A 14,474-nucleotide genomic window follows, 5' to 3' on the forward strand; every position below is an offset into this window, starting at 1 on the left:
CAGAGGTTCGCCGCAACGTGCCCTCCGTCACATTTCCTAACCAAATGACTTTGGAATGGCGCAATTATGACGAGGGGGTGATAGAAACCATGTTCTGGAGACACAGAGGACGCCGACCTGTCAGCAAGAAGAATAGAGTTTATTTCGTGAGTGTGGTTTTAATTGTGGTGCTTGTAGGGATGATGTTTGATAAGGAATTATCGAGTTCGAGCCTATTATCGAATCCTCTTATCGAACCGATTCCTTATCGATTCTCTTATGGAGTCCAGATAGGTTGTTGTATATGGAAAAAAACACACAATATTTGGTTTAACAAAAGCTCACTTTTATTATATAATAAAAAAATAAAATCTAATAAATAAATAAATATTGACTGTTGTTACCCAAAGTATATTAAGTGGGATTTTTCAGAGAAACAAATATATACAGTAACACAAAAACAACGTGTCTCTGTGATCACTATAGGTGTATAAATAATAATATAGTGTTAAATAAAATCAGTCCCTTGGGCACAAAACTGGAAATAATACAGCTCTCCAAAAAGTGCACTTCTGCTGCTATTGGAACATAACTGTTTGTTATGAGGCTTTGACATTTTTGCACTTTATTTCTTTATTGAAAGAAAATTCTATGAAGAGAAAAGTTGTTTGCAAATGTGGTTACAATGCTAAAAAAAAAAGAAAAGTTAAAGCTAAAAAAAGAAATACACTTTATTGAGTTAACATTATTTCTTTATAGGAGGAAAAATGTTATGAGCGAGAGAATATAACAACTACACTACCCAGCATGCAACGGGAGTGACGAGCATGCGCAGTAGCCCCGAAAAGTGTTGCATGTTGCCACGCTGTGAAAGTAAACGTCAAGAACTCAGCCAACACGCCTCGTCTGCATTATTTATAATTAGACAGACAACACATATACAGTGTGATTTTGTAACGTTTACAAGTAAAGAAAAACAAAAGTTAAAAAAGGGAGATATGTTGTATATATATGTATGTGCTGCAGTGTTGTATATATATGTATGTGCTGTGGTTGCTATAAGAACGTTGCGCCAGCTGCCGTAAAGGAGGTGCGTTGCTAGCCTGGTTGCTATGTTTCCGGTTGGTCGTAAAAGTGTTCGTCATGTGTTTTACCCTGCTAAAATCTCTCAGTAAATTTATTCGATGGACTATAGCTTTTGTTTTGAACTTTATTACACCTTGGAGCGCTTTTTCCCGTCCATTGTTTTCCTGCTTTCGCTATCTGCGCCTAATGACTGAGCTACGTGACGTCAATTCTTGTGATGTCCCACGGAGCATTTCTGGTCGGGACGGGATTCGAATAAAGAATCAACTCTTTTCCTTTACTATAGTGGTCACGATAACGGGTATCGGTTCTCGAAAAGGGATTCGAGTCCGAGGACTCGGTTCTTTTCTTATCAAACAACCGGGAAAACCGGTTTCGAGTATCATCCCTAGGTGCTTGATTGTTATTGAATTATTTATTCTGTGGCGAAGACTTTTGCAATTCATTCGTTTTCTGGCGTCTAATTGAAACAAACAACAAAAATCTGTTTTTTCATTAACTCTGTATTTTAGAAGCTATATTTATTCTCTACTGCTCTAAATATACTTGCAAAATTGACTAATTTGTCGATAATACAAAACCCAAAAGCAGTGAAGTTGTCACGTTGTGTAAATGGTAAATAAAAACAGAATTTGCAAATCCTTTATATTCAATTGAATAGACTGCAAAGACAAGATATTTCATGTTCACACTGAGAAACTTGGTTTTTTTGTGTGCAAATAATCATGAACTTAGAATTTAATGGCAGCAACACATTGCAAAAAAGGCATTTTTACCACTGTGTTACATGGCCTTTCCTTTTAACAACACTCAGTAAATGTTTGGGAACTGAGGAGACACATTTTTGAAGTGGAATTCTTTCCCATTCTTGCTTACAGGTTTTATCCGGCCCGCGGGATGAGTTTGCTCATTTTGGAATGAAAGAAACTGCTGTTCTAAATGTGTCCACTAGATGTCGCAATAGCAATCTTTGTATCTTTGTAGATGATGCTACATATGTACAACATAAAACAAACCACATGATGTTAGTACATCAGTCGAGGAAAATTATATCAAACTACCGTAATTTCCGGACTATAAGCCGCACCTGACTATAAGCCGCACCAGCTAAATGTAGGGGAAAATACAGATTGCTCCATATATAAGCCGCACCCGACTATAAGCCGCAGGGTTTTGATGTGTAATTAGCGTAGTATATAGGGGTTCCTGCTACCACGGAGGGGAATGTCGGGACAGAGATGACTGTTTGGGAACGCAAAGCGTCCCATTTATTAACAATCAATCTTTCAATCATTCAATCAAACTTTCACATCTTTGACATGGCGAACAGCATTCGTGCAGAGTACAAATAATACAACGCTGCAAAGTAATACAAAGTGCTCGCCTGTACGTTATCAAAATAACCAGCCTATATGAAAAGTCAGTCTTTAATCATTGTGTCATCGTCTTCCTCCTGCGTACTAAAACCACCAAAATACTCTTCGTCGGTGTCGGAGAAGAACAGGCCGTAAATAAGCCGCACCCTTGTATAAGCCGCAGGGACCAGAACGAGGGGGAAAAGTAGCGGCTTATAGTCCGGAAATTACGGTACATAAATAACATACAATAATTTGATTTTGATTAGAGATGTCCGATAATATCGGTCTGCCGATATTATCGGCCGATAAATGCGTTAAAATGTCATATCGGAAATTATCGGTATCGGTTTTTTTAATTATCAGTATCGTTTTTTTTTGTTTTTTTTAAAAATGTATTAAATCCACATAAAAAACACAAGATACACTTACAATTAGTGCACCAACCCAAAAAACCTCCCTCCCCCATTGGGGAGGGAGGTTTTCACACAAAAGGGTTGTTTCTTTCTGTTATTAATATTCTGCTTCCTACATTATATATCAATATATATCAATACAGTCTGCAAGGGATACAGTCCGTAAGCACACATGATTGTGCGTGCTGCTGCTCCACTAATAGTACTAACCTTTAACAGTTAATTTGACAAATTTTCATTCATTACTAGTTTCTATGTAACTGTTTTTATATTGTTTTACTTTCTTTTTTATTCAAGAAAATGTTTTTATTTTATTTATCTTATTTTATTTGATTAATTTTTTTAAAAAGTACCTTATCTTCACCATACCGGGTTGTCCAAATTAGGCATAATAATGTGTTAATTTCACGACTGTATATATCGGTTGATATCGGTATCGGTTGATATCGGTATCGGTAATTAAAGAGTTGGACAATATCGGCATATCGGATATCGGCAAAAAGCCATTATCGGACATCCCTAATTTTGATGTATATTTTTTAATCTTGATAGATTGAAAATGAACACCAATGAGTTGACTGATGAACAATATCACATCATTTATGCAGAAAATATAAATAACGACAAATAAAGTATATATAATATTCACCGCAACATGTAATTGTAAAAAAACAACAACATTATGATTTGTACAATTTCAGAATGTGCTTGTTCTATTTTTAAACAAGGAAAACAATCTGAAGTTGTCTTTATTTTTAAGTTATCGTGCCGTGATTTTACCAGTCCGGCCCACTTGGGAGTAGATTTTTCTCCATGTGGCCCCCCATCTAAAAGGAGTTTGACACCACCGTTCTAAATCTTAGTGATGTATCAGATATATATTAGATTGTAGATCAGGTTTTTTTTACCCTTCCGTTCATATTTTGCTGTTTTTGTTGCATTTTTGTTAAAGTTAAAGTTAAAGTACCAATGACTGCCCTGAGATGGGTAGGTCATGAGTTCAAACCCCGGCCGAGTCATACCAAAGACTATAAAAATGGGAGCCATTACCTTCCTGCTTGGCACTCAGCATCAAGGGTTGGAATTGGGGGTTAAATCACCAAAAATGATTCCCGGGCGTGGCCACCGCTGCTGCCCACTGCTCCCCTCACCTTCCAAGGGTGATTGGTCAAATGCAGAGGACAAATTGCATTTCGCTTGATGGTAAAATATGTTGATCAAAGGGGGTGTGACGTTCATATGTTGTCAATATTCAGTGTTTTATCGTTCATAGTTAATATTGTAAATCCCACATTCTTTATTGTCATGTACGTTCTGGGTGTCTCATTCAGTAAAAAAAAAAGTAAATTCCATTCCGTTTTTTCAAGACGGTCTGTCATAACGTTTTTAGCATTCAGACATTATTGTGAGGTTTTGTATTATTGTCCTAAAAATAGATATACCGGCCCCCCCAGACACATTTTTTTTTCACTAAATTTGGCCCCCTGGGTGAAAATAACTGCCCAGGCCTGCTCTAAATGCTGTGTGGTGTGAAATGAAAATAAATGTGAGTCTGGCGAATTTGGTTTTCTCACACAACTTCTCTGAGATCCCCGGTTTTTAGGGGTGTAACGGTACGTGTATTTGTATTGAACCGTTTCGGTACGGGGGTTTCGGTTCGGTTTCGGAGGTGTACCGAACGAGTTTCCACACGAACATATGAAGTAGCCGCCTCCGCTTCCTTCTGCCTCTGTCTCTGTCAGTACTCTACACAGCACCTAGCATTGTCCCGCCCACACAACCATCTGATTGGTTACACACAGAGCGGTAACAGCCAATCAGCAGTGCGTATTCAGAGTGCATGTAGTCAGTGCTTAGAGTTTAGCAGGTAATCATCAGGCTGCGGACTCTCCCCAAATTAAAATAAACACCTCCCAGTCAACTACTAGTAACATCACTATGAGCCCGTTGAGCTTCGAGAAATATAAACTGCAGCTCAGCTCGCTCGCAGTCCTGGCTTGAGGTGAAGGCTAATTTGCTTTTAGCGTAACGTTAGCTCATTTTGCGGTGTGTGTGTGTGTTACGGACAGCAAAGCCCTGTCTGTCTGTTATTTCACTTTACCCTTTTCTGTGTTGATTGAGCTGTGTTGAAGCAGCAAAAAAGGACATTATGTTAAATGAAGAGTTTCTGTCTCTGATAGTTGATATAATAACGTAACTGCATCATTAAGCCTACATGAACTCCATGGGGTTCAGGGATGAATAGTCTCTCCTATTGCTATTGTACCTTTTTTTCAGCTATAGTTACATGAATCATTAGTAATGCAGCAGCCTAGTTTTGAATGGCAGGGTCCCTGCTATCACATGTTGATAACAATATAACATTTACATAATAAACATCAACTACAGGCTTCCCAAATGTTGTAATAAATTAAGCATGATGAGTTGACTTGAAACTGTTTAATGTTGCACTTTTTATATGTAGAAGAAAAGTTTTGTCATTGTATTTAATCTGAGCATCAATTTGAGGCAGTTTAATGTTGATTAACGTGGGCAGAATTATTATAGTGTTCCCAATGTTGAAAGGATAAAGCCATTGTTTACAAAATGGGTAAATAAATAACCAAAAAAATTATTTTTTGTTGTTTTCTTACTGTACCGAAAAAGAACCGAACCGTGACCTCTAAACCGAGGTACGTACCGAACCAAAATGTTTGTGTACCGTTACACCCCTACCAGTTTTTAAACCTCTTTTATTCCGTCTCGTGTCTCCAAAAGGTGCTTTCATCATCTGCTGGACCCCCGGCCTGGTCATCCTCCTCCTGGACGTCTTCTGCGCCAGCTGCAACGTGCTCACCTACGAGAAGTTCTTCCTGCTCCTGGCCGAGTTCAACTCCGCCATGAACCCCATCATCTACTCCTACCGCGACAAGGAGATGAGCGCCACCTTCCGGCAGATCCTGTGCTGCCAGCGGCAGGAGAACGTCAACGGGACGGCGGCGGAGGGCTCCGACCGCTCCGCCTCGTCCGTCAACCACACGGTGCTGAGCGGCGGCCTGCACCACCATCACCACAACAACGAACACTCGGTGGTGTAAAGAAGGCGAGCGTGGATGTTTGGAAGGGACGGTGAGGAGACGGGGAAACCGCGAGATGGATTGTAGATCGGCGATGGACGTTGCGGCGGTGGACTCCGCCAAGGATGAGGAGGCATTATCACAAAGACTTGGAAAGGATGTTAGTATTTTTTCTTCTGTTTTGAGTTAAATGTGAAATGACAGTACAATAATCTCCTGTTTACGCCCCATTGTTACTTCTGTCAGGTTCAAAGATTTATGACATCTATTAAACAAGACAAGAGGCAAAGAATTAAACAGAGACAGAATTCAATTTGGACTCAATTGAGGAGAGACGCCCGGGACACTGTAGTCTTGTACAATCCCCAGCACGCTCTGGCGAAAGATTGTACCACATGACCACAGCTGCTTACAGAGGGAAGCGGGTCGTAAACAGCGTTGCCTTTGGTTACAGAAGAGAAAAGAAAAGGTCGTAAACGAGTTCAAAAACAGGTTCGTAAAACAGTTCAAAAAGACGTTCGTAAAACAGGTGAAAAAGGAGGTTCAAAAAGAGGTCGTCTGGAAATTGGGCAGATCCTGCCTTCTCTCCGCTTTGAAGTCCTTGGGTTAGAACAATATATTTCTGTTGATTACCACACGTGAAAGAAAACAGAAAACCCTTCATGTTGCTTTCCTCCTTACACAGTAGAGTTTTACGAGCTTTGGGAAGTGGGTCGTAAACAGCGTTGCCTTTGGTTACAGAACAGTTCAAAGAAAAGGTTTTTAACTAGTTTAAAAACAGGTTCGTAAAAAAACGTTCAAAAAGACGTTCGTAAAACAGTTGAAAAAGGAGGTTCAAAAAGAGGTCGTCTGGAAATTGGGCAGATCATGCCTTCTCTCCGCTTTGAAGTCCTTGGGTTAGAACAATATATTTCTGTTGATTACCACACATGAAAGAAAACAGAAAACCCTTCACGTTTCTTTCCTCCTTACACAGTGTGAGTTTTACGAGCCTTGGGAAGTGGGTCGTAAACAGCGTTGCCTTTGGTTACAGAACAGTTCAAAAGAAAAGGTCGTAAACGAGTTCAAAAACAGGTTCATAAAAAACAGTTAAAAAAGGCGTTCGTAAAACAGTTGAAAAAGGAGGTTCAAAAAGAGGTCGTCTGGAAATTGGGCAGATACTGCCTTCTCTCCGCTTTGAAGTCCCTGGCTTAGAACAATATATTTCTGTTGATTACCACACATGAAAGAAAACAGAAAACCCTTCACGTTGCTTTCCTCCTTACACAGTGGAGTTTTACGAGCCTTGGGAAGTGGGTCGTAAACAGCGTTGCCTTTGGTTACAGAACAGTTCAAAAGAAAAGGTCGTTAACGAGTTTAAAAACAGGTTCGTAAAAAAACTTTCAAAAAGACGTTCGTAAAACAGTTGAAAAAGGAGGTTCAAAAAGAGGTCGTCTGGAAATTGGGCAGATCCTGCCTTCTCTCCGCTTTGAAGTCCTTGGGTTAGAACAATATATTTCTGTTGATTACCACACATGAAATGAAAACAGGAAACCGTTCACGTTGCTTTCCCCCTTACACAGTGGAGTTTTACGAGCCTTGGGAAGTGGGTCGTAAACAGCGTTGCCTTTGGTTACAGAACAGTTCAAAAGAAAAGGTTGTTAACGAGTTTAAAAACAGGTTCGTAAATCAGTTCAAAAAGACGTTCGTAAAACAGTTGAATAAGGAGGTTCAAAAAGAGGTCGTCTGGAAATTGGGCAGATCCTGCCTTCTCTCCGCTTTGAAGTCCTTGGGTTAGAACAATATATTTCTGTTGATTACCACACATGAAAGAAAACAGAAAACCCTTCATGTTTCTTTCCCCCTTACACAGTGGAGTTTTACGAGCCTTGGGAAGTGGGTCGTAAACAGCGTTGCCTTTGGTTACAGAACAGTTCAAAAGAAAAGGTTGTTAACGAGTTTAAAAACAGGTTCGTAAAAAACGTTCTAAAAGACGTTCGTAAAAGAGTTGAAAAAGGAGGTTCAAAAAGAGGTTGTCTGGAAATTGGGCAGATCCTGCCTTCTCTCCGCTTTGAAGTCCTTGGGTTAGAACAATATATTTCTGTTGATTACCACACATGAAAGAAAACAGGAAACCGTTCACGTTGCTTTCCCCCTTACACAGTGGAGTTTTACGAGCCTTGGGAAGTGGGTCGTAAACAGCGTTGCCTTTGGTTACAGAACAGTTCAAAAGAAAAGGTTTTTAACGAGTTTAAAAACAGGTTCGTAAAAAAACGTTCAAAAAGACGTTCGTAAAACAGTTGAAAAAGGAGGTTCAAAAAGAGGTCGTCTGGAAATTGGGCTGATCGTGCCTTCTCTCCGCTTTGAAGTCCTTGGGTTAGAACAATATATTTCTGTTGATTACCACACATGAAAGAAAACAGAAAACCCTTCACGTTTCTTTCCTCCTTACACAGTGTGAGTTTTACGAGCCTTGGGAAGTGGGTCGTAAACAGCGTTGCCTTTGGTTACAGAACAGTTCAAAAGAAAAGGTCGTAAACGAGTTCAAAAACAGGTTCGTAAAAAACAGTTCAAAAAGGCGTTCGTAAAACAGTTCAAAAAGGAGGTTCAAAAAGAGGTCGTCTGGAAATTGGCCAGATCCTGCCTTCTCTCCGCTTTTAAGTCCTTGGGTTAGAACAATATATTTCTGTTGATTACCACACATGAAAGAAAACAGAAAACCCTTCACGTTGCTTTCCCCCTTACACAGTGGAGTTTTACGAGCCTTGGGAAGTGGGTCGTAAACAGCGTTGCCTTTGGTTACAGAACAGTTCAAAAGAAAAGGTCGTAAACGAGTTCAAAAACAGGTTCGTAAAAAACAGTTCAAAAAGACGTTCGTAAAACAGTTGAAAAAGGAGGTTCAAAAAGAGGTCGTCTGGAAATTGGGCAGATCCTGCCTTCTCTCCGCTTTGAAGTCCTTGGGTTAGAACAATATCTTTCTGTTGATTACCATACTTGAAAGAAAACAGAAAACTCTTCATGTTCCTTTCCCCCTTACACAGGGGAGTTTTACGACCCTTGGGAAGTGGGTCGTAAACAGCGTTGCCTTTGGTTACAGAACAGTTCAAAAGAAAAGGTCGTAAACGAGTTCAAAAACAGGTTCGTAAAAAACAGTTCAAAAAGGCGTTCGTAAAACAGTTGAAAAAGGAGGTTCAAAAAGAGGTCGTCTGGAAATTGGGCAGATCCTGCCTTCTCTCTGCTTTGAAGTCCTTGGGTTAGAACAATATATTTCTGTTGATTACCACACATGAAAGAAAACAGAAAACCCTTCACGTTGCTTTCCCCCTTACACAGTGGAGTTTTACCAGCCTTGGGAAGTGGGTCGTAAACAGCGTTGCCTTTGGTTACAGAACAGTTCAAAAGAAAAGGTTGTAAACAAGTTTAAAAACAGGTTTGTAAAAAAACGTTCAAAAAGACGTTCGTAAAACAGTTGAAAAAGGAGGTTCAAAAAGAGGTCGTCTGGAAATTGGGCAGATCCTACCTTCTCTCCGCTTTGAAGTCCTTGGGTTACAACAATATATTTCTGTTGATTACCACACTTGAAAGAAAACAGAAAACTCTTCATGTTTCTTTCCTCCTTACACAGTGGAGTTTTACGAGCCTTGGGAAGTGGGTCGTAAACAGCGTTGCCTTTGGTTACAGAACAGTTCAAAAGAAAAGGTTGTTAACGAGTTCAAAAACAGGTTCGTAAAAAACAGTTCAAAAAGGCGTTCGTAAAACAGTTGAAAAAGGAGGTTCAAAAAGAGGTCGTCTGGAAATTGGGCAGATCCTGCCTTCTCTCCGCTTTGAAGTCCTTGGGTTAGAACAATATATTTCTGTTGATTACCACACATGAAAGAAAACAGAAAACCCTTCATGTTGCTTTCCCCCTTACTCAGTGGAGTTTTACGAGCCTTCTTCTTGGTAGGTTTCAAAGACAGCTTTTGTCTTCTTGCCGGGCACTCGATGTAACACAAAGTTTTTGTGATAACTTACAAACAATTATTCGAACCACTTCCATCAAGGTTTTTGTTTTGATTAGTCTAGCCAACAGGATTACGGGACAACTACTTCTAACGCACGCTCGTGCAGGAATTACTTCTCAAGAACCAAAATGGTACATTCCACTTTGCCGGTCCACTACTGACAGTCCACAGAGAGCTGGCTGTTTAGCATCAGCAAGCGTCTGAGTCACTGAACCGTGAGTGGAACAATCCACGCACAAAAACAGCCATTTGTAACTTTTCTTACATGAAGCAGGGACAAACAAACCCCAGTAATGGCGCTTGGCGGAATGTGACCCACTTTCTACGGGGCGGGGTGGGGGGGGGGGGTGCCATGACATCATTATAACACGTTCTGAAGCTCAAACTAAACTAAGCATTTGAACACGTTTGACTTCAACTTGATGACTCAGCTTATTCAATCAGAACCAGATGTATTTTTTTAGTATTTTTTTTTTAATCTGGTTTTGATGTTCATCAATGAGAAAAACCTAAAACCAAAATGAAAACAAACTCACCATTTGAAGCGAGCATCTCAGCTCTGCAAATATCCCAAAATAAACGAGATGAATGCAACCAAACAGCTTCGGGGCTGCCGTCCGACTTAAATATGCAGTCGCGGTCAAAAGTGTACATACACGTGTAAAGAACATCATGTCATGGCTGTCTGGAGTTTACAATCATTTCTACAACTGATGTAGTGATTGGAGCACATACTTGTTGGTCACAAAAAAACGTTCATGAAGTTTGCTTCTTTTATGAATTTATTATGGCTCTACTGAAAATGCGACTAGGTCAAAAGTATACATACAGCAATGTTAATATTTGCTTACAAGTTTACCTGCAATAAGGCGCTTTTGGTAGCCATCCACAAGCTTCTGCTTGAATTTTTGACCACAAAATTGGTGCAGTTCAGCTAAATGTGTTGGTTTTCTGGCATGGACTTGTTTCTTCAGCATTGTCCACACGTTTAAGTCTGGACTTTGGGAAGGCCATTCTAAAACCTTCATTCCAGCCTGATTCAGCCATTCCTTTACCACTTTTGACGTGTGTTTGGGGTCATTGTCCTGTTGGAACACCCGACTGCGCCCAAGAGCCAACCACCGTGTCATGATCCGTGGTCCGGATCATGTTTTTGTTATGTTCTGTTAGTTTTAGACTCGATTAGTTCCTGTTTTTGTGTGCACCCTTGTTTGTTTTAGTTACCATGGCGACTTATGATTTTCACCTGCCTCTGGTGTTCGGGACACGCACTTGTTTCCAATCAAGAGACATGATTTAAGCCCACCTTTGCCAGTCAGTCGTCCTGGCGTCATTATTGGTTTCATGCCACAGTTTCGTGTTGTGCTATGCCATAGTTATGTTAGTTGTTTCATGCCACAGTAAGTCTTGTTTGTTCTATGTCCATAGTTCATGCTAAGTGTTTACGTCTCTGTTTCCTGCGAACGGCACTCTTTCGTTTTGTTTTAGTTCCTGTCTTTTTTGATGTGTAGGATTAATTAATTAATAAATATGTTCCTACCTTCAAGTCCTGTCCGGAATAGTCCGTTTGCATCCTGGGAGAACATTATGACACTCCGGGCTGAGGATTTTAGCTTGTCCTGAAGAATTTGGAGGTAATCCTCCTTTTTCATTGTCCCATTTACTCTCTGTAAAGCAGTGGTCTCCAAGCACCGGGCCGCGGCCCGGTACCGGTCCGTGGACCGATTGGTACCGGGCCGCGGCCGCACAAGAAATTAAAAAAAAAATAAAATAAAAAAAAATTAAAAATAAAAAAATTGTTTTTTATTAAATCAACATAAAAAACACAATATATACATTATATATCAATATAAATCAATACAGTCTGCAGGGATACAGTCCGTAAGCACACATGGTTTTTTTTAACTACCCCCTCCCCCAGCCCCCCCCACCGGTCCGTGGGACACATTTTCAAGCGTTGACCGGTCCGCAAGTACAAAAAGATTGGGGACCACTGCTGTAAAGCACCTGTTCCATTGGCAGCAAAACAGGCCCAGAGCATAATACTACCACCACCATGCTTGACGGTAGGCCTGGTGTTCCTGGGATTAAAGGCCTCACCTTTTCTCCTCCAAACATATTGCTGGGTATTGTGGCCAAACAGCTCCATTTTGGTTTCATCTGACCACAGAACTTTCCTCCAGAAGGTCTTACCTTTGTCCATGTGATCAGCAGCAAACTTTAAGGTGTGGCTTCTGGAGCAAGGGCCTCCTTCTTGCACGGTAGCCTCTCAGTCCATGGCGATGCAAAACACACTTGACTGTGGACACTGACACCTGTGATCCAGAAGCTTCCAATTCATTGCAGACCTGCTTTTTGGTGGTTCTCGGTTGACTCTTGATCATCCTGACCAATTTGCGTTTTCTTCCTGATCGTGGCAGTGACAAAACTGTGCCATGCACTCACGAACAATTGTCTGCACAGATGCTCTTGGGACCTTTTAAGCTGCTTTGAAATAGCTCCAAGGGACTTTCCTGACTTGCTCAAGTCAATGATTCGTGTTCCTGGGATTAAAGGCCTCACCTTTTCTCCTCCAGACATATTGCTGGGTATTGTGGCCAAACTGCTCCATTTTTGTTTCATCTGACCACAGAACTTTCCTCCAAAAGGTCTTATCTTTGTCCATGTGATGTTATGTTTGGCCACAATAGGAGTGGTCAAGAGGAGTGGTCAAAAGTTCAAGCAGAAGCTTGTGGATGGCTACCAAAAGCACCTTATTGCAGGTAAACTTGCCAAGGGACATGTAAGCAAATATTAACATTGCTGTATGTATACTTTTGATTAGTCACATTTTCAGTAGAGCCATAATAAATTCATAAAAGAAGCAAACTTCATGAATTTTTTTTTCGTGACCAACAAGTATGTGCTCCAATCACTACATCACAAAAAAATAAGAGTTGTAGAAATGATTGTAAACTCAAGACAGCCATGACAGGATGTTCTTTACAAGGGTATGTACACTTTTGATCGCGACTGTAGGAATGGGTTAAAAAAGCTGCAAGCAATCCCAACGTGTTTGTTTCCCTTCTAAGGCATTAAAGACAACTTGTTCCCCAGGTTCTGCCCAAAAAAGGGGAGGAGGATGTTTGCAGTTGTACGGCATGCAGGCCGCGTTATGCAGAGAAAAGGTGAAGGCCGTCCTGCCAAGTGTTGACAGACTGCAGACTGAGACATGAAATGTGACCACTTATCTGCTTTCTGTCTTTTTGTTGCGTTTCTGTCTGAGCGCTACAAACAGCCGGAGGTCACACCAGTGTGGAAACAAAGTAAAACCACTTCTAGTCAATCGGCGATTCTTCAAATGACGAACACAAAGGGATGCTGTGAAGTACTTCAGTTTGTAGTTTACACAATCTCTGGTCTCGGATGGGTAATTTGAAAATGTTTCATGAAATCCTCCATTTGGGGGAAAGGTCATGACCAGGGACTGAATGTTACACACCCGTTCAAACAGATTCATGAGGGTTTTTTATAATTAGATATATGTTCAGTTTGTTATATTCAGTCAAGTTGTATCTATAATAGATGCAGTTGTTTGTTTGTTTTTACCTTAAATTGGCTACGTCTGCACGATTATCAGAATCAGAATCTGAAATACTTATTAAGATTTGCAACACAATCCCATTCAAGAGCAGACAAACATTACAGGGAGACAGGACAGGATCAAACATTACAGGGAGACAGAACAGGATCACGGACGGGTCTGCCAACTTCCGGCGGCCCTTACAAAAAAGGTGAGGAACAGGTAAACTGGGGAGTGCGTGGGGGGTGGGTGAAAAAAAAAATTCAGTCTAAGCCTGGGCCAAGGAAAAAAACAACAACTCATAGCCATAGCACACATAAGCATGTGTGTAACTTCAAACGTCAAAGAACACAAAGGACATTAATGACATTAAAAGAGCAGAGCTGATGCAGCCAGCCATTTCTACATACAGCTACAAAAGTAAAAACAACAATAACAAAAAAACCACTGTGGTGGCCAGAGACGGGAGCAGACCCAACAAAGCAACCGAGAGAGCCGACTCCAACCACGGCCGCCCACTAACTCCCGGCCAGTGTCCAGTCCGCATGGATGAGCGAGGATGCGTCCAAGGAGATAGAGGGCGACATTAATTAATTAATTAATTAATTAACCGATATTAATTAATGTCTATATCGTAATCGGATTAATTATGGAAATGTTGGCATGCCACACACAGACATCAGTGTTTACCATATTTTCCTGACTATAAATAGCATCGGTATACAAGCCGCACCCACTAAAGTTATTTTTTATTTTTTTTAATCAGTCCAACAAAATAATACACAATAATACCATAATAATACAATTCCAATTCCAAAGCCAAACCCGGCCTGGCAACATTCAGAATAGCAATCAACAGAGCAAATGACACAAACATGACACAAAACAATCCAAAAGTAGTCAAACAAAAAGGAATAATATCAACAACAGCATCAATATTAATAAGAATTCCAAATTTATTTATTTTTAAACGGTGCCTGTAACACAGCAGTAAAACGGCTGATCAAACAAAACGGAAGTCATCGTCGTGGGCCCAT

General features: G+C 40.5%; 1 protein-coding gene across 2 annotated transcripts in view; it reads left to right on the plus strand.

Moving 5' to 3' along the window:
- lpar1 (lysophosphatidic acid receptor 1) overlaps nt 1-10,229 on the plus strand; it is a 185,962-nt gene extending 175,733 nt beyond the window's left edge. For both annotated transcript variants that reach the window (XM_062031717.1, XM_062031718.1), the window contains one exon: nt 5,594-10,229. In XM_062031717.1, the coding sequence (XP_061887701.1) occupies nt 5,594-5,913 (320 nt within the window). In that variant the 3' untranslated portion in view covers nt 5,914-10,229. The remainder of the gene's footprint in view (nt 1-5,593) is intronic.
- Nucleotides 10,230-14,474: the final 4,245 nt, after the last annotated feature.

This window comes from Entelurus aequoreus, linkage group LG21 (genome assembly GCF_033978785.1).
Source record: "Entelurus aequoreus isolate RoL-2023_Sb linkage group LG21, RoL_Eaeq_v1.1, whole genome shotgun sequence".
NCBI classification, from domain to species: Eukaryota; Metazoa; Chordata; class Actinopteri; order Syngnathiformes; family Syngnathidae; genus Entelurus; species Entelurus aequoreus.